This window comes from Cydia fagiglandana, chromosome 2 (assembly GCF_963556715.1).
Source record: "Cydia fagiglandana chromosome 2, ilCydFagi1.1, whole genome shotgun sequence".
Lineage (NCBI taxonomy): Eukaryota > Metazoa > Arthropoda > Insecta > Lepidoptera > Tortricidae > Cydia > Cydia fagiglandana.
The window spans coordinates 18,464,041-18,484,680 of record NC_085933.1 but is presented as its reverse complement, the minus strand read 5'-3'; the positions used below and the strand labels follow the sequence as shown (position 1 = coordinate 18,484,680).

Below are 20,640 nucleotides of genomic sequence, written 5' to 3'. Positions count from 1 at the left end.
CATCTAACGAGAAATTCGGTAACTAAACGGAAACTGCGAGAATTTGAGATCATTCTGCCAAGAAAAATGTTGATAGCGCGATTCAGGAATCAGTATTGTATATAATCACAAATCCTCCTGCACCTCCATTTTATCGGTAGAATTTAAGGCCGTAACATACTATCGCAACGCACCGCGATCTTAATGCGTCGCACCCATAAGTGAGAGCGAGAAATAGATATTCTGTTTCTCGCTCTCACTTATGGGTGCGGTGCGATAGTGTGTTATCAGTTTATCACTATAGACGGTCAAGTAAATCTTGTCAGTAGAAAAAGGCGCGAAATTCAAATTTTCTATGAGATGATATCCCTTCGCGCCTACAATTTTCAAATTTGCCGCCTTTTTCTACTGACAAGATCTGCTTGACCAAGTATATTACGTTTGCGTCCGCACGTCCTGATTTGATCAGACAATTTAATCTGATTGGCGAAAAATTGTTCCTGTCTGGACTGGCCCTTACTCAAAGCCCTTACTTTCATAATTTCGGAACGTACCCGTAAGCCTTCTCCCTTCTCCCGCCAAAATTTGACATTTGACTTTTGATTGATATGATTAGGATGGACGCCGACCGCCGTTCTGGCGATATTAAAATATCAGCTGATGTATTTAATTAATTATAAGTATTTAAACCATTGTTGAAATAAACATTTCAAATTATTTCGTGAAATTGCCACATAAAAAGTAACCACCATGAATTTATCGGACAATGAAGCTGTAAGTATCATGTTTAGTATCCAGTGTTATTAAGCAAACAAAGAGGTTTCTCGATTTTATTGCTGTAGGTTTTCCGTGGTATCGACATTTCTTACTCCAAAAGAAAGTATTTAATCACTTATTGCTTTAAGAAACTTCTTCAAAGCGATAACAGCTGTACGGTATGTATGTGATTGCACGGATTAAAGATTAATGACAATATTTTTTACTTAGGACGACACATCAAGCGTAGACAGCACATCAAACACTGACAACACTTCCAGAAGTGAGACTCCAACTAACACTCGTGCCAAGAAACGGAGACGCGGGAAAAAGAAAACTGTTACAAAGCCAGTGAAACCACCATACAAGTTCAAGTAAGCATATATGTATATAAAAATCAGCACCCACTTGAATATTAATTAATTACTCATTGGCAGAAGCTATAGACCAATCGCTTAAATGAGTCCTCGCCTGCACGGTAGAGGGCGACGGGGTAGGACAACTAAAGGTGCTGGCAGTAGGAGTACGGCGCCCATTGAAGCAGTCGGTCTATTAAATAAAGAATAACAGTGGCAACTTTACGACCAATTATCGAGGTTTTTGAATGAATTTGTGTATTTATAACTTTGTTTATTGTAAAATAATTACTAAACTATGATTTAAAAATAGGTATTAAGCTCCAAATGTGCTTAGAAATGTTAAAATAGTATTGCCTTTTACAGTTTATACCTATTTTTGTGGCTAATGTTAAACAATCCCGCGCCAAGAACTCCAATATTTGTATGTTTATAACATATGACATTAGTGTCCCATATTCTATAATTGTATATGGAAAAAATGGAAGATTTGCAGCTAGAGAATAGTTCAAGAGTTAAATAGCAGTAAAAAAGTCTTATTCACCATGCCTCGTCACTGAAACCCGAGGTTTCAATGGAATTGTTCTGAAAACATTTATCATAATAACTTACTGTCTAACAGTTGTAGTGCCAAAGAGGACCACGGCCAGCCACTGTTTGGTTGCCAATTCAACCACCACCTGGGGGAGGATGAGCCGCAGCTGTTTGCAGTGGTGGGCAGCAATCGAGTCTCCATTTATGAGTGCCCGGAAGCTGGAGGATTTAAATTGCTTCAGTGCTATGCAGATCCTGATGTAAGTTACTTCTTCCTCGGTCCTTCATTGCTGGATCGCGACCATGTATGCTTCGTCTCCACTGATTGCAATGATAGCTGCAACAATCCTCTTCACAACATCACACCATCTTGTGGGTGCTTTTCCTCATGTTCTCTTGGTCTCTATTTGGCCCAAGATAATCTGCCTTTCTAGGTCATGCTTTTTAGACTGTTAGATGTAAGTCACAGGTAACCTTTATTATTATCTCATCAGAACCAGCATGTGAATGTCCCAACTGGAACCATGGAAATGAAGTCTTGTCTTAAGATGATAGTCAATGACTGCTTCTCTGTGCAAACATAGTCCCCATTTTCCTCTCTGGTTATTGAACACAAACTTTAACATACTGGCTCACACTCAACAATCAACAGCACAATACAATACACAAATACTCTTTATTAATAAAAAACTACGGAAAGAAAACAGCAACAGAAGTAAATGTAAACAGCAGGTGGTCTTATCACTAAAACGCAATCTCTTCCAGACAACCTCTCGGTAGCAGAAATTGATAAATTTACACAATGTTAGTAGCACAATAATGTTGGTATGGTGCAGTAATTCACAAAAAGAACTATAGTTACAGGTTTAGTTACTGAGCCTATAGACATTACAAGTAGTCAGTACAGGACTCCTCCTGTATTGTATTGGTCTCCACCAATACCCTAATAATATTTGAGCCCTAATGTGAGGAGTGCAGCCTGCAGTTTAATTTATTGCTCCTATTACAGAAAACACACTGTATTGTCTTGCATGGTAGGTTTTAGTGAAAATTGTACTCTAACATTAGTATTTAAGTCCTGTTACTAACACTTGTATGGGTCTTGCCTGAAATAAATGATTATTTCATTTAATCTAATAATATGCTAAATACTTCAGGTGGACGAAACCTTCTACACATGTGCCTGGTCTTACGAAGAGGAGACAGGGCTACCACTGCTGGCGGTGGCAGGGTCGCGCGGGGTGGTGCGCGTGTTCAAACCCTCCACGCACACATGCATCAAGCACTATATAGGCCATGGTCACGCCATTAACGAGGTCAAGTTCCACCCCAAGGACCCCAACCTGCTGCTGTCTGCGAGCAAGGTTTGTACTCCACACTTAGGGTTTGTTGCACCAAACTATACATTACCATAAAATCGCAAAATTTTATTGGATAGGAAATTTCATAGTACACTGCTGATTGTCATTAAGACGAAACAGGAGCTGAGTTTTAAATATTTTAGGTAAATATACACGTCTCGCTAACGGAAGCGGCTCCTAAAACTAGTGCGATAAGGACAAGGCGAAAAATCTTGCGTAAAAATCTCAAAAATCGAGGTTTCGTACTCGGCTGTTACCTCCTCCAATACTTAACCAATCATAACGAAATTTGGAAATCTAAATGATTATGAAATTATCTGTGTCGGACCGTTTTGCTTTTTTGGCTAATTGATATCAGTTTTGAATACTACGCCTCTCATTGCGGCATAGTCAATGAGGCCATTTTGGCCATTTTTGAAGGGCTCTAGCGCCTTAAAAAACAAAAATATCAAAAAAAGCAAAACGGTCCGACACATAATATTAATCTGTGTTGAAAAAATCATTGCTCTAGCATCAAAACCCACGGAGGAAACAGTCGAGTACGTTTGTATGGAGAAATAACCACTCCCGTTGGCTCTTAATAGCCGGGTCCACCCACACAGAGCGAGCATACGCGAGAGGCAATTTCCTCGCGCACAAAACAGCCAGTGTGGACGTTCCTCGCGCATGCCGCCTCGGCCGATGCACGTCTACACTGGCCGTTATGTGCGCGTGGAAATTGCCTCGTGCGTTTGCTCGCTCTGTGTGGACTCTGCCATTGATCAGTCCGTCAATTGTGGTTGATGCTAGTGGCCCTTAATGGTATAGGTCTCACGTGTCACAAGGAGACTAGTTGGTTTTCAAGACAGTAGAGACAGAATAGTGCAAATAGAGCCTTGTTGACAAAACCGCCAACCCACCCAACAACAAATCCAACCGATGAATAATACATATTTTACGTTGTTAGGACCACGCCCTCCGACTATGGAACATCATGACGGACGTGTGCATCGCGATCTTCGGCGGCGTGGAAGGGCACCGCGACGAGGTCCTCAGCGCCGACTTCGACCTCAAGGGCGAGCGCATCATGTCCTGCGGCATGGACCACTCGCTCAAGCTCTGGCGCCTCGACAAGCCCTCCATGCACGAGGCCATCAAGCAGAGCTACTCGTTTAACCCACATCGCGCCCTCAGACCGTTCAATTCGCTGAAAGAACACTTTCCCGATTTCTCGACGAGGGACATACATAGGAATTATGTGGATTGCGTCAGATGGATGGGTGATCTGATTTTGTCAAAGGTAATATTAATAATTATACATTCTTATTTTGATTATTTTTTCACTTTAATTGATAGACTAAAAGAACTGCGTTGGAAAAAAGGTGCATTTAAACACATTCAGGCGGTCGTCTCCCGATTGCGGCGATCGAACCAGTAATATACGAGCTCTTATGCGTTTTGCCAGACGCATATACGTATACGTAATTACGTATGTGACGTTAAAATACCTTCATACATGTCATTAAAGTGTACTATTGCGGGTAATTTATTTAAATCTTAAATTTATCTTATGATTTCCATGTTATGTGCAGTCGTGCGAGAACGCGATAATCTGCTGGAAGCCGGGCCGGCTGGAGGACGCGGAGCCACGGCCGGGCGACAGCTCCGTCACGCTCGTGCACCGCTTCGACTACAAGGAGTGCGAGATCTGGTTCATACGCTTCGCTGTCGACTATAGCCAACGGGTGAGCTACCAACATAATATCAATGTGTACAGTCGTGTGAGAATGCGATAATTTGCTGGAAGCCGGGTCGGCTGGAGGACGCGGAGCCGCGGCCGGCCGACAGCTCCGTCACGCTCGTGCACCGCTTCGACTACAAGGAGTGCGAGATCGGGTTCATACGCTTCGCTATCGACTATTATAGCCATTAGCCAACGCGTAAGCTACCAACATCTGTTCTGAACGTTGTTTTATATGTTACATCAACAATGACAATCAACTACACGACCCGCCTGATAGAACGTGGTTACCGTAGCCTATAAATGCGTGCATCGAATGCGACTGCAGGGGTGCTGTCAGATAAGCGTTGCCGACCCCGACGGTGACGCCAGACGTTATGTGCGATTGAGTCCCATTTAGTTGTGATAAATCTTCAAGTGCTTTTTATATTGCTAAATAAAAGTTGAAATCTAAGCTATCCTCACCACAATAGCTGAAAATGTCATGGAATAATCGAGAACGTGATAGGTATTAGTAATATGTGGCCTGTGTTTAGGTGATCGCGCTCGGCAACCAGTGCGGCAAGACGATGGTGTGGGAGCTCGGCAACGTGGCGGGCGGCTCGCGAGTGGCGCAGCTGCAGCACCCGCGCTGCGTGGCCGCCGTGCGACAGGTACAGCAAACACATACTAGAAATAGACAAAGAAAACACCATCGTTCGACTCGTCCAATAAAGTCATGTTTGCTCTGCGAATATTGCCATACTAGCGCGCCGCGATAGAAGACATCCGCTTTCGGTGGCGCTTTATCCAAAATCATACCTTAATTAAGCAGCAAATGATTGCGACGAGCGAAAGTGTAGTACGCACTTCGCAGAACCAACAGCTGATTAAACACAGTGAGGTTTGCACTAAAATAAAAATAGGGGTCTAAAAAAATTTACAATCCTAATTCCTCTCTGCGCGGCAAGTATTTGCGAATTGCTACAAACAAATGTGCAGTTTTAATTAATACCGCGTCGTTGGCAAACAAGCATAGGGTCCGCCTGATGGTAAGCGGTCACCATAGCCTATAGGCGCCTGCACCTTTAGGGGAGATACATGCGCGTTACCGATCCTTTAAAATCTTATACACTCCTTTATTTAAAAACCCCATACAGTATACTTACTGGATTAAAGATTTCCTCTATCACGATGTTGTATATTACATTTTTGTTCACAGGTGACGTTATCACGTAACGGCAAAGTGCTGCTAGCGTGTTGCGACGACGGGACCATTTGGAGATGGGACCGCGTCAACAACAACACCAATTAAACGATTTGAAACTCTCCGCGAACGGGCGCGGAACTCGACTGCATCAGCTGAGCTGATCTCAACTAGGTATCTGGAAATAATGTTGACATTATTGCTAAAGACTTAATGACATTTTTGTGATACTTTAACATTAAAATTGGACGTTAGTCAAATTTACTTAGTAACTTTTTGGTTTTATTTATTTACTTATACCTATTTGCGAAGTTAAACATATTTCAGGTTAACATTGAAGGTATTTTAAACCGCGGGAAAAGTAATCAATGAGACAGTATTTTATTTCGAGAGAAAAATGGTATCAAGTCAGTTCTGATTCTGATTCCTGACTTTTTCGTTTCACCAGCTGTGCATACATGAGTATGCTGATGATAGATGCTGTCATGAACTCTTAAACAAGAGTTTGTTTTAGAGTTCATGACAGCATCTATCTCATCTCATCTTACCTTACCGCATAGATACGTCCACTAGGTCCTGTATTTTTATAGGTTTACATTTTTTTAACTCTTCATGCTAATATTGACACCCGACCATGCGGTAGATTCCAGTATTGAACCACGAGCGTAACGTGTTCGAAAAATCTTTATCGTTGCGAGGGTTGCCAAATATAGCCATGTGAAGTGCCAGCATTAAATATTTATCATTGATAATCATCAAAGTCAATTCCACCAGCCAATATGAGGGTCATGAGAAAACAACTCAAGCACCTACTCCTACCTACCTACCTACTTTACCAATCTCAAGGAACATCGCCTTCTGTCGTCTCAAAATCTTAATATCGCGATTCAGCATTTTTAATACATGGAATAGCGTCATCTAGGGTGCCATTGATAATCTGAAAAAAAGCTACGATTTTCCGGGCTGCGATCGCTATTTAATCCAAGAAAAATCTTGATAGTGCGATTCAGGGTTTTTATAACACAGAACAGCGCCATCTAGCGTACGATTCGATACTAAAACGTTCCGAAACCGGGTGGACGACATAGTAGTTAACGATTTAGGTACATTTATGCAGATACATACTTACAGCTTTTAAAAGTGGAAGGTTTGAACGTTCATTAGAGCTATGGACTTCTTTTTACTACTGGTTACTTATGGACATTCGAACGTTCAAACTGTATGATGTCCACAAAAATAACACATAAGGCCATAAAAGGTATGTTTCATCTTTATGTATGGTGATCAAAAATTCACAACACTTGGATGGTGTTTAGCAAAAATGTGTCATCCACATCTATATTGCAATAAAATGTCAACTTTAAGCGTCAATTTTTTGAGTGAAATCTTATTGCGGTTGACACATTATTGCTTATCAGCATCCACTTACAATAAATAACTCTTCAGTGTCGATGTACATATGTCAAGAGCCAGGTGCCATCGTATAAATAAAACAACACAGCTCTATGACAAATTTTATTTAACGACTATCAAATCCTAGTTTAAACTAAATGAATCACAGGGGCCAAGGTGTTATCTCGTGTCCGCTACTCATTACGTACAATAACATGTTGCTTCTAATAACGTGTCCTAGTACATAAATCACTTTCATCTAAACTAACACCGATTTAATAAACATTTTCTTCTCTACTTAAGACATAACTTACTCGTTGCGGTTCGGCTCGCTTCGGGGAGTGAAGAAAGACCAATTTGAACAATAGTCTAATTCAGTCAAATATAAACAGAAGAATTATACAGGGTGGTCAAAAAAAAGAGCATTCCCGTTGCCAGGGAGGTTTTGGGATTATACTGAGCAGCTTTTACTGAGGCCAACCCCGAAACCAGTTAGATGTAGACTAGAACATACTCGCGTTTTGGTAAGAAAACTGATGTATCCAGTTTCTCTTTCTTTCTTTACTTATATTACTCTTATAGTCTTACTGTTCTCTCTGTAATCTGTATTTTTTATTATTTTCGGCAACCAAAGACTAAGGGTTAAGGGTCCTAGTTTGAGACACTATCTTCTCCTCACCCCCGCGAAATCCGGTCCCGTTTATACTTAAATTTTTAATTCACGAAGTGTAATTGATTTTAGTCATTTTCAATTTAATTCAGTCTTTAATCATTATTTTAATCAAACTAACAATAAAGACTGTTGTCAGAAACAATAACCAATGTGCATTTGTGTAAATTCATTGAATATAAACGTACCTACTTAAATTACAAATTCTGTTTCTAATAACTTTTTTTGTTGAATACAAATATTCGAGTTGGATTAGGCTGCGAACATTATAACAATAACAGTTAACTGGTCAAATATTTAAATTGTTTAACCTGTTAACAAACACAACACCGACAACACGGTCAACATTATTTGTAATATTTTTTATTTAGATGTACAGTCAGCGTTATATAATTTGTATGGCGTACCGAATTACATATTTGAATACTTTGGTAGCTACCTACTATACGACGGTGACTGTACGTGTACAGTGAGCTGCGAAATTGTATGGAGAAATTATGAATGAAATCATTGATAAATTCGCCATGCACTTTTACGGCACATGGTACTTCTAAAACATAATTTAATTCCGACCATTTGTCATTATTATCCAACATTGTGGCGAAGGCTATTAAACTAACTGTATGCCTTAATTTTCATATAGACCAAGAACATATCATTAGTTGTTATATCTAGTGGTAGGAACTCTCTGTTGTCACTCGGAAGGGGCCTTCCGAGGTTTTATAGCAAACCAATAGTTTTACGAACGAAAATTAGAAACTTATTTTCACTAATTCAACGAATTCCATTTGTAGTTTATTAATTTTGTTATTTAAAATTTCATGTGTACCAGTCATCTGCTATTATTACGTCGCAGCCATTATTGGATTTTAATCAACTAACACATTCAAAGATAAGCAACCATACAAAACATCACAGTCACAACAAATACATTGAGCTTGACGATACAAAAAACGTGATAACAACTCGACTAGTATCGCTAGTGATAAATGTACTCTGCGCATGTCCTCACCACCAACACCAATCCATTATTGAAGATAAAATATGTTTGAAACATGGAGGCAAATAAGCTAAGGTTGGTGTTCCGCCTGTCCAACTTCTTTGTCCTATGTGTATTTGCATCTCACATTTTGCATAGTGAGAGAGATTGGACGCAATACACATTGGACCAAGATATTGGACAGGTGAAATACCAACCTAAGGTCAATGTGGGGAAGATCAGCATATACAATGTATTACGGGAAGGCAATCATAGGACAAGAGCTCTCGTAGTTGTATACACGTCGCTCAGGGTGGTATTTATTTGTCCAATGGCATTGCGTCTCACCCTCTTATTAGGCAAGATGTGAGAAGCAATACACATTGGACAATGAAATTAGATAGGTGGAATACCACCCTCAGACACAGTCAGAAAGGAAGAGCTTCATTCCCGCCCTAAGGACCTGTAAGTGGAGTATGTGTACTAACGCAAGAGTTAAAGGCGACTGAAGAGCTTGTAGACGGACTTCCCTTAGAGACGGTATTGTCCACATTAATTAGCTAGTGAATTTAACGAGCGGTGTTGAGTCGTGAGGCTATGCGCAAAGTATACTCTAGCTAAAATATTCTTAAAAAGAGATCAACATTGATGTGGGAATGTAAAATTATACTTATTTAAATACTTAACAAAATGCACTTTCAGTGACAAATTAATTTAGGTTTTGTAACAGTTTAGTTTTCTTTTAACATTGTCGTTCAGTACCTACTGATTGAGGGTTATATTAGTGCGTTTCAGTGCCATGAGTATTAGTCTACCATTATCAGTGCATTTGTGGGTCGATATCAATAAATATAGGTATTATGACCTAAGTATGAGCCACTTTATATAAATTAAATTAGAGAAGGAATGAAAACATACACCCTGGTGAAACCTGGCACGTAAGAAAAACTTATGACACTACAACGCATTGATGATACATTACTTAAAGATTATAACATGTCAAAAACAATAATAATTAATATAAACATATCAATAACATCATAACAAATTGCAAATAACGCTGATAATAGATGAACGATGTGCCTTTAGCCACACTGTTAGTATGGATTCAGAAAAAACCGTCGACCAAAGCGCTCTAAGCGGATATTTAGAGCGATAATATTACGCGGAAAAACATTCGACACCAGTATACCATCTCAATGAAGGAATCCAAATTATACAGATTTTTATAAAACGCATACGAGAACGACCCATGCAGACAGCAGCAATAAGGCTTCAATTCGTACGCCATTTTTAACAATTCAGTCGTCAACTAACTTCTACGGCTACTGTAGGATTAACGTAATAATGTAACAACTATATACGGAGCGAAGAGTCGAAACCTCGAGAAGGTAACGCGGTAGCCAACTAATGTATTACATAAGTGATGTATATACGTATCTACAAGTTATGTGCATGCATGAACAAATGATTTACATTTAGGTATGGTCGAGGTCAAATTAGTTAAAATTTCTGCATATTCAATCTTTGGTAGGCGAAAAAACATTGACATAATTTTTACGCCACATATTAACACATTCAGCGCCAAGAACCCGACTGTCGGGTACACTGTTCGTAGCGATTACGCGCTCCATACGGCGAAACCGTGGCTACGCGCTACTAGCGTAACCCGTAGTACTTAGTGGCAATGAATGTGTTAATATATATGAAGATGCTCATTTCAATGTGAATTGAAATTCAGTAGCCTTTAATATTATAATGAAAACTTAAACGCAAATGTATACATTTAACATGCATGACAATGACTTGGTGTTAAGTGTTGCTTATATTTTATTTCTACGTTTTGGGGCGGTAGTAGGACTTGCATAAGGCATAGCACGCACTGCGGTTTTTTTCTTGCGGTTGCGGTCTGGCCGAAAACGCCGAACCGCGCAGGAACTCGCACTGCGGTTGCGTTTCCGCGGTTTTCACGTTCAGTATGACAATGGATTTCCTCAGAGCAGTATGTGTTGTGGCCTTAGTTTTAAGAAATAAAAAAAATAGAAAACGTCTTCGCCAACATAAGTACTGGGTACATCCTCTAACAGATCAAAGATATCTGAAGGGATATTTTATTGTGTTTGTTGTCTACCGGCAACGCTTCACTTTCGACCGGCAACGAACTTTCGGACTCCGACGACATAATGCAGCGCACAACACACCTCACTGCTCCGCTCTCTGAGCCGAACTGACGAAAAAACCGCTTTTTACGAACCGCAGTGGGGGCGCTGCCGTACATGAAGTATGGGATACATAAAAACGCGCGGTTGCAAACCGCGAATCAAAATGTAGCAAGTTGCGTTTTTAAAATCAGTCTCTGAAATAAATCGCAAGTGCGTGCGCTTATAAAGAATGCCGTACGTTACATTTTTTGCGGTAGCGGAACCGCTTTTTAAAAACCGCAGTGCGTGCTAAGCCTAAAGTGCATAAAAAGTTAAACTTAAAAGCTAAAAGATGCGTTCACCGATAACCGTTACAAAAAGCCACGCAGATTCGCACTTTGGACATGTCGGTAAAAATTGACACTAAATACAGGTAGTACGAGGAATTCCATGACTCGAAATTGCCTGGCTTATGGCAATAGCGACTGAAAAAATATCTAAATATATAAATAATTAAATTAAAACCTACAGTAAATAAACTCTCGATAAGAGTAACATTTAAAGTAAATTAATTCGTGTATAACAAATTTATACCCTGACTAGATTCGACTAGATCTTATTTTAAAATTCGATAATTATCATAATTTCTAAAGACAAATTCGGAAGCCATCCTTCGGAGCGTCTGAATGTACGATCGAATTACTTCCTCGCACATTGAAACGATCCAAACCCTACGCTAACCACTACTGGTGATCACAACATCAAGATTAAGTATTATAGATAGAATATATATTATAGATAAGTATATAATTGAAGTTCTAACGTGCACTAGGTGATGTACATTACATCAGTATCTCGAGAATGGGGTTAAAAACTGCCAAACATCTCTCTTCACTACTGGGCGCTAAAGGAAAAAATGTTTCTCTGACAGATTAGGTCCCACAGTCTGCCATTATGCAAACATAGCGCCCAGTAGGCCTAAGGGTGGTATTCCACCTAACCAATTCCTTTGTCCAATGTGTATTGCGTCTCACATTTTGCTTTAATCAGAGAGTGAGACGCACTGACATTGGTGGACAAAGAAATTGGACAGCTGGAATACCACCCTTACATCATCTTGCCTATGAGATAGACTATCCGCCTTTGTCTTACAGTATTATTTAAAGAGGGACGGTAGTATATCTTGGGGGCCAGACACTGTAGCTGTACTCTTATCATTTCATCTGTTAATAGAACATTTTCCCAAGTACATCTGTGTTGCTTTTCAATTTTTGACCACATTGAGATTTGTGTTAATAGATATTTAACATCCCGGCATCCCGAATTTTAATATTTATTGTTACTAGTGCAGATGACTTTCATAAAACATTAATTTTTCAAGTGCCCTTTCTAATCGAGAGGACGGACGGTAGTCGAAGTAAGTCTATAAAATTATACAAGCACTAGATATTATTATATAATAGCGACGATGTGAGATTTGAAGAAGATTCAGTTCATTGAAGATATTTTAATATTTAAACCTCGAGGCATATTACAAAACGTATTATTTTCGGATTTAAAAGTAGAATCGGTATATAACGAGTATATCGGAATAATGTGTAAATTTTGGCCATTAAATTTGGAGGTCTAACATGAGAATAATGAGCAGATCAAGAGTTGCAACTTTACAAATATAAAGTCATAAGATAAAATTCGATCATTTTAAGATCAGCTGACGTTGGGTTTAATTTCAATATAAGAACATTCAATTTTGCATTCATATTATTCAATCAACACTATCCCCGCCACATAACTCTCAATATTTCGTTGAGATATATTTGTACCCTTTTTTACGGAGTTCTAGCCGATTATCCCTATCGACCACAATTAAGGCACCCCGCAGCGGTGCACGGCCCGCTATGTATTTTTAAAGAATTTTATAGGGCCCTTTGTTGGCCTATGTTCGTCAGAGAATACGTCACTGAGGGTTTCCGCCTTTGAACCAATCCTACATAACCAAACAACAAATCGTCGATAGTAAGAGGAAAGTTTGATCAGAGCGTTGTAATTTGACCGTTATTACGCCGCAGTAGAGCATATAGTCGTTTAGGACAGGTCGTCGGGCGGTCACCGCACGCGGCCGGAGGGCGAGCGGAGGTGCGAGCGTATGTAGCCGGTGCGGAAGTCCATGGCGTCGCGGCTGCGCCCGGACCCGTTGTTTCCGCGCTGCCGGCGGCTCCATCTGAGGGAACAGTGAACATATTAGCAATCAGTAGCACCACCAAGTCATGTTACTAACACCGAAGAGAATAGAGTGTATAGAGGCGGATTGTCAAAGTAAATTATGTCGCCACTGTAAATTTACTGCCATCTTTCGACAGAAGATTAAAACTGTTAGAACGCCATTTGACTTTGATCCTTATTCTGTAGGCCAAATGTTTTGGGGCCATCGCTCGAAAAGATTGCACCATACCTTTGGCCTACTCTCGATTAGATGGCGTTAATATTAATATTTAACGAGTTAACACATACAGCTGGTCAAGCAAATCTTGTCAGTAGAAAAAGGCGGCAAATTTGAAAAATGTAGGCGTGAAGGGATATCATCCCATATAAAATTTGAATTTCGCGCCTTTTTTTAGTGACAAGACTTGCTTGACCAGCTATATCACTCAAGTGATGGCAGGTGGACTAACATGTTAACAGAATGGTGGACGACATCCGGAAAATTGCGGGTCACTTCTGGATGAGATTAGCTCAGCAGTGGGCGATAAAGGGCTGATATGATGATGATGATGATGATGGTGACTCAAGAATAATGATCAATTTAATCTTCTGTCGAAAGATGGCAGTAAATGTACAGTAGCTACATAATTTACCATGACAGTTACCCTCTGTATGTCTGTAGCTGATTGGAAATTTGCGTTCACCTGACGAAGCCTGCGTTGCGGATATAAAAGTATGGTCCCTAAATAAATAATTTTGGGCCAGGTGCCGGCCACTTCAAGACAATGTAGCTCTTGCACTGCCCCTGGAGGAGGCTCCGTCCAGCCCTGCCGTAGTCGACCGTACCTGAGCAGGCGCATGATGTAGTTGGGCCAGTTGTCGGGGAACATGACGAGCGAGAAGCCCACGCCGATCAGCACGATGCCGGCCAGCTTCATGCCCTCGAACTGCACTTGGTAGAACGCCACGTCCAATCCTAGCGAAAAAAAAAAATAAAAAAAAAGAATCTAGTCCTATTTGAAATACTTCGGAAAAGAAAAAAAACACTCATTCAACACATTACTATCCTCCGGCACAGACGACTTCCTCGTCGGTTTACAACTATTTAGTTCAGAATCTGAATCATTTATTTTGCTACAACATTACACAGATGGTACAATTTGTCATGTCAGTAGACGGGTTACATGAATGCCTGTTCTGCCACACTTATAGCATACAAAACTTATACTAAGTAATACAGTCAAAAACGTACAACCAGGTCGTATTTCAAAATCTCAACATTGATTTGGTTGGTGTCATTTGATCAACGGAAATTAAACTGCAAAACGTAATTCAAGACCAAAAAAAGTAAGAAATGTTGCCACTTTTTTACCAGCGCGTCTTGTATATGTATATGTACAAAAAAAATGTAAAATTAGTAATAAATAAATTATCTTAGTGTGATTATTTATCAAAAGGAATTTACTACTTTACAAACAAATTAGTGCAGTGGCAACATTGTCTTACTTTTTCTGGTCTTGAATTACGTTTTGCAGTATAGTGTTTTAAATAAATACTTGCCGGCTGAGACTGGTACAGCGGTGATGAGAGCGAGTGAGACGAAAATGTTGTACGTCACGATATTGCCGAACTGGAACACTAGATGGAAAACTGCAACAAAGAAGGAATACCTACAGTAAACAAACGACAATCATAATCATTTGACAAATAAAGCAAGTAACGCGAAATATTACAATGGTGTATTTATTTTATATTGGCTTACTAAGTAGCATAACATATCCATATCAGCTAATGATTCAATTGAGCGCGCACAAAACAGATTCTGTTCGAGGATTTCGAAATCAACCAAATCGGTAATCGTGCCCCAGCCAAATCTCGTCTGATACATATTTTACTGTAATGTATAAAGCATCTTGCTATGTTTAGCTTATGTAAGGGTTAAGCAAATTATAGATATGTTACGTGAAGAGTTACGTGACCCCCAGTCAAGACCTATAAGTCTGCGACAGACAGAAACATCCGCCGAGTCCGCAAGGTAACATCCGACAATTAATCTCGACAATCCTCTAAGGGCCCGTTCCTCAACGAGCAATAATGAAACGTATTAACTAGGACATAAAGTTACTATTCAAATATCGCATAGACATTCTGTACTATATTGCATAGTCATTGAAATTCTAACTGTAGCTTCATAAGATTAGGTTTCGTTATCGTTTGTCTCTGAAATATACCTTGCTATGCTATGTGTGGGCGACACGTCTAACGTAAACGTAGCGGTATTTCATGATTCAATAGAAATTGTAAATAGAGAAAACTAACATTTATTACTCCGTAATCACGTACTTTTCAAGAACCCCCCTATAAACAACATTGTATTTCATTTCCATTAATGTTTAGTTTAAATACCTGCTTATTACTGATATTTCAGTAAAACACACTCCAATTTAATATAAAGTTATGTATTTTACCCTACTGCGCAACGCAAAGAAGGCAATGTGTTTATTTTACAATAAATGAAACATTTATCAGCGTATCTATAGCATACATTCTTTAATTGGGTCATACAGAAACACTCACCCAACAGCGCAAGACTGGCCCCCAAGAGGTGAAGCCAGGGCATTTGGTGCGAGGGGGACGGCAGCATCTCCGAGCCGGTGAGGTAGAGCGCGAGGCACACCGGCCACAGGAGCGAGGCACTCACGATGCCCAGGATGGAGAAGAACAGCGCGCGCTGGCCGGTGTTCACCTCACCCATTACTTTACGGAACAGAACCTGAACAAGTACATGTTTGTCAATAGACGGGTCCGCATAGGACGAGAATGGAGCGCCTCGCGAGGAAATTACTGCGCAAAGCCTCTAATGTGTAGACTAGACGTGACTGGCCCGAGGCATTTCGGTTGGCGTGTATTTGACTCAGGCGTGGTACGTTTACACAAACTGAACTGCTTCGCGGCAATTTCCTCGCGTAATAAAGACAAATCAGAGATAAACTGTAGCGAAAAATTTGTCAATGTAGTGGAAGCAAGATACTTGTTATAAATGCCATCTATGATGTAACTTGTGTAAACTCTTCAATGTATACGTCTACGTAATGTCTTCAATGTAATGCGGCGCTTGTGGATTTATGGGATCCCGCATCGCCGTTGATGGCTATAAAGTCCTATAGCAGCGCGGCATCGATCGATCGATCGCATACAAAACGCGAGTCCGCAGGAGGTGGTAGAGCATTACCTTAAATATAGCAAAGCCTGCCGCGGCGCAGGCAGCTAGTACAACCCCACCAAGTGTAGAGCTGCCTGTTATGCCGTCCATGTACGCAAGCAACGCTATTCCGGTGTCGCACAGAATAGCCGCCACGATCTGTTATGTAAAACGATTATTTTTAATGTCAGAGTAATATAGAATTATAGAAGAACTTAATCTGCTTAGTTGTTTTTTTAGATGAAGTATTCTCTTCCTTGTAAGATTGTAATGACATTAAATCCTTTTTGTTAAATCAGTCATCATCATGTATGTTGAATCCACAAAACAATGTTACTAATTACTAATAAATAATACATGCATTTATATAAACATAAATAAAAGATATTGTAACTAACTGAGGTATGTTTAAATTTAGAAATAAAAGGGTTAATATGTATTAAACAAAAGAATATGTATACTTATGACTATAAGATGTGTGCGCAGGTAGTAGATATTAGGCACTTACCCTAACACCAACAAACTGTTCATGTAATATGACCCAGGACAACAGATAGATGCAGGAGACATTGGTGGCAAACAGAGCCACCACATCTGTGCAGAGCAGGATCTTCAAGGAGTAAGTGTACATGTAGATGGTGACCACCCACAGCAGGCAGAACAACCCGCAGCGGCTGATGAAGCGAGCTGGGAAAGGATTTAAAACTAACTTAGCCTTCTAAGTTAGTTATGCACAATGTGTTTAAGAATAATAAAGCTTGTAATGCCGTCCACTACAAACAGCTGGTACCTACAATAATACATTGCTATGTACAATATTGGAACATTAAAAAAAAAGTTTCTTCATGAATGTATAATATTGCATATTCATAGTGGTCAGGCCATAAACAATTGAAAAAGGAATATGAGTAAGGTCGTCAAACCAAGGACTCTGTAAATATGCTGATATTCCACCTACTGTTTAGCTTTAAATAACAGATTATAGAATACTAGTTATAGTCACAACATAACTGGCCTGCTAGGGAAAAGGTATGTCATTTCCCCTTTCGTTATGCAAAGAATTGATTTTCAAAAATTGTAATTGACGGTGTGTTGATTTTGTATTAGAAATGTGGCACTTGGCACCAAAACTACCGAAAGTGTTAAGCTTTCTACATGTTGAATTTAATTCATTAATTACATGAAAAGTTTATTAGTTTTAAACTTAGGTAGCAAGTTTTGATATATACTTCGTTTTTTTTAGCATTAGAAATAAGGTAAACAATCTTGATGTGTCTTTTAATTGAAAAATACATTTTAAAAATAAATTACAGCAAATATGTAACAATTATGAATCCAATACGATCATTTATATTCTTCTGCTTTCATAAGTAATAGTTTTTGATTTTTAAAAAGCGTTTTTCAATTAAAAGACATGTCAAGATCGCTTACCTTCTTGCAAGTTCTTTCTAATGCTAAAAAAAACGAACTATAGTTATGTTATGTTTAAAATTATGCATATTAGAAAATGATGAATAATTACCAAAAGTGAATCCCTTCTCTCTGAAGTCTCTGAAGGCATCATACACTATGTCATTGGCAGATTTACACTTGTTGTGGATGAGCATTACTACCACATAGATAGGATAGAACAATATGAGCCAGTTGGTGCTAAACCAGGCAGTGAAGAATGGGGCATTGTATAGGTTCTCATTCTGAAAAAAAAAAGTTATTGTGAGTTCATATTATTACTACAGATTTTTTGTCAATATGGGTTGGATGTATGATGAAAGAGGATGAAAAATCTAGTTTCCACACTGAGGTACACAATATAATTGAGGAATCTAAACCTGCCTGACCTTATAGAGTGCCTTATTTACTTTAGAAAAACCAAAACCAGAATATAACACTATTAAAATTAAAACACCTCCCCTGCATTTATAGATTATAGTATAATGATTGCTTACTTGACTTTGGGGCTTAGCAGTATAGTTGAAGGTCTGAGAAGTTGTCTCCGTGCTAGTGGGATAGATTATAGGTGGGTAAGTTTCAAGGTACATGTGCTTGATGCAGTGGGTAGATGTCACCCAGGAGGCAGTAAGGACCAGTGTGACACATATTCCATAGTAGATCTGTAACAATGGGTTGACAGTAGTTGGAGGATAATTATTATTACTAGTTAACATAATAAAGCACTTTGAGAAATGTACCTTTTTAGCAAATTTTGAGCAGCAAGATCTTGGGCATTTCTTCTCGCGGAGCTGTCGCTCTTCGTCTTGACTGCTAGCCGCAGACTCACTGAAGGCTTGCTGAAGGGACGGCTGCGTCGTCAGCGGTGGTGCAGACACTGCCGACGACACGGATGTTTGCGGCGTTAGAGGCGCCCGCGGGCTCAGGGGTGTTGGGGGTCCATTTGGAAGATCACGATCACCTTCACCCCCTCGTTCAGTCTCAACTTCCTCACTTGTTATTATCACAGAAGGAGCACGAACTCGCTTAGGATTAAAAATAGTAGGCAAGTCACCATCTTTTGCCATGTTGCTAAGTAACACTACGGAATCATTTCAAACACCATCACTAAACACTTATAAATGAAACTGGTATAGAATTATATTATTCGCAGTAAAAGGCCATGATTAAATTACTGGAAGGTATTGTCGTTACATGACTGTTAAAAGTGTTTTTATTGATTGTTATTGTCACGCAAAAGTCACCAGTTTCACTTCTTTAAACGTAAATTCATATTTAATTTATAAAATATCACTTCAGTTTACTTTTATTTTGAGAAATATTGTTTTAGACATTTTCAGCCGCCATTCTAATCATTTTCTCACATGGCAACTTAACTCATTTATTTATTTTTTAATCATAAAGAGATGGTGTACGTAGGAATAGGAACATACAGTCGGACAAAAAAGAGTAGAAATTAAAAGTGGCAATACTGTAGTGTCGTCCCGTTTTCTGTAAGTTGATTTGAAAGGGACGACACAACAGTATTGCCACTTTTTAATTTCTACCCTTTTTTTGTCAGACTATATTTTAAGGCCAAAAAGAGTAGACCTATAGTTTCAGAGCAAAAAAACGTATAAAAAAGAGAAAGAAAGAGTTATCTGTTTCTCGCTCTCACTTATGGGTACGACCGTAGCAGTGTTGCCAGATGGTCACAAAAGTCAAATTTTTCGTGAATTTTGGCCTTCTCGTGTGACATGTGCGTGACTTTCGATCATGAGGCAATTTTTGTGACTTTTTAAGCTAGTCGAATTTTGGACAAGTTTAATTCTGCAATTCGTATTATTTAGGAACGCAGTGAACGCACCCAAGTTGACACTTGCACTGGCACTTTGACGGTACATCCACCATCACGTTTATTATAATAGTCGTGGCAAAATGAGACTTGTTACCTTGACATGACGGTGTTATTTAGTTTGATAGTATACCTAGTAGTTATCCATACGCATCTGATTCGATCGGGCAGTTTAATCAGATTGGCGAATATTTAACTAATCTGAATACGCCTTAAATCGGAGATTGACGCCAATTTTATTTCTGATCAAATCAGTTGATTTGTTCATCCCGTCTGGATATCGCTTAAAGGCTCTCGTGATTGTTCAAAAACTGATAAGAAAGTTGCATTTTATCCACATGTGAGGCAAAGTAATCAAGTGCAAATTTTGCTGGTAGAATTGATAATTTTCAGGAACAAAAATATCAATAGATTTATGGTGATATTAGATATTAGTACACCTAAGTTGAAAAAATGCCCCAAAAAGAAACTACTGGCGTCACAAATTGGTATTCTTGCGCCCGTACTCCGTTTTGTCGGTAATATCGGTCATAATCGGAGATTTAATTCGGCGTGCCAAATTGGCGTTTGCGTCCGAACGTCCTGATTCGATCGGGCAATTTAATCAGATTGGCGAAAAATTGACTAGTCTGGATACGCCTTAAAATTCATGAAATCGATCACAAATAGCATTAAGTATGAAAATGTGTGTTTCAAAAAGAAAAATCATATAAAGTAGTAGATTTTTTGTGAAATATATTATTTTCTGAATCTGAAAATCGAATTAAAGTTGGTCAAGCAGATCTTGTCAGTAGTAAAAGGCGTCAAATTTGAAAAATTTGGGCGCAAAGGGATATCGTCTCATAGAAAATTTGAATTTCGCGGCTTTTTGTACTGACA

At 39.2% G+C, this 20,640-nt stretch overlaps 2 protein-coding genes across 2 annotated transcripts; one reads left to right on the top strand and one right to left on the bottom strand.

The window, feature by feature from the left end:
• The first annotated feature begins 599 nt into the window (after positions 1 to 599).
• Positions 600 to 6,128, top strand: LOC134677796 (polycomb protein EED-like). Its single transcript, XM_063536226.1, has 8 exons — positions 600 to 753; positions 967 to 1,109; positions 1,714 to 1,885; positions 2,783 to 2,989; positions 3,933 to 4,265; positions 4,558 to 4,710; positions 5,243 to 5,359; positions 5,908 to 6,128. The coding sequence occupies exons 1-8, from the start codon at positions 730 to 732 to the stop codon at positions 5,998 to 6,000; spliced, it is 1,242 nt and encodes a 413-aa protein (XP_063392296.1). The 5' UTR covers positions 600 to 729; the 3' UTR covers positions 6,001 to 6,128.
• A 1,266-nt stretch (positions 6,129 to 7,394) lies between these two features.
• Positions 7,395 to 19,273, bottom strand: LOC134677855 (solute carrier family 35 member F3). The gene is made up of 9 exons (XM_063536278.1): positions 18,668 to 19,273; positions 18,425 to 18,589; positions 18,001 to 18,172; positions 16,987 to 17,165; positions 16,509 to 16,637; positions 15,854 to 16,049; positions 14,837 to 14,926; positions 14,123 to 14,252; positions 7,395 to 13,295 (listed from the first exon to the last, which is right to left on the bottom strand). Exons 1-9 carry the CDS (start codon positions 18,992 to 18,994, stop codon positions 13,181 to 13,183), a joined length of 1,503 nt encoding a protein of 500 aa, XP_063392348.1. The 5' UTR covers positions 18,995 to 19,273; the 3' UTR covers positions 7,395 to 13,180.
• Positions 19,274 to 20,640: the final 1,367 nt, after the last annotated feature.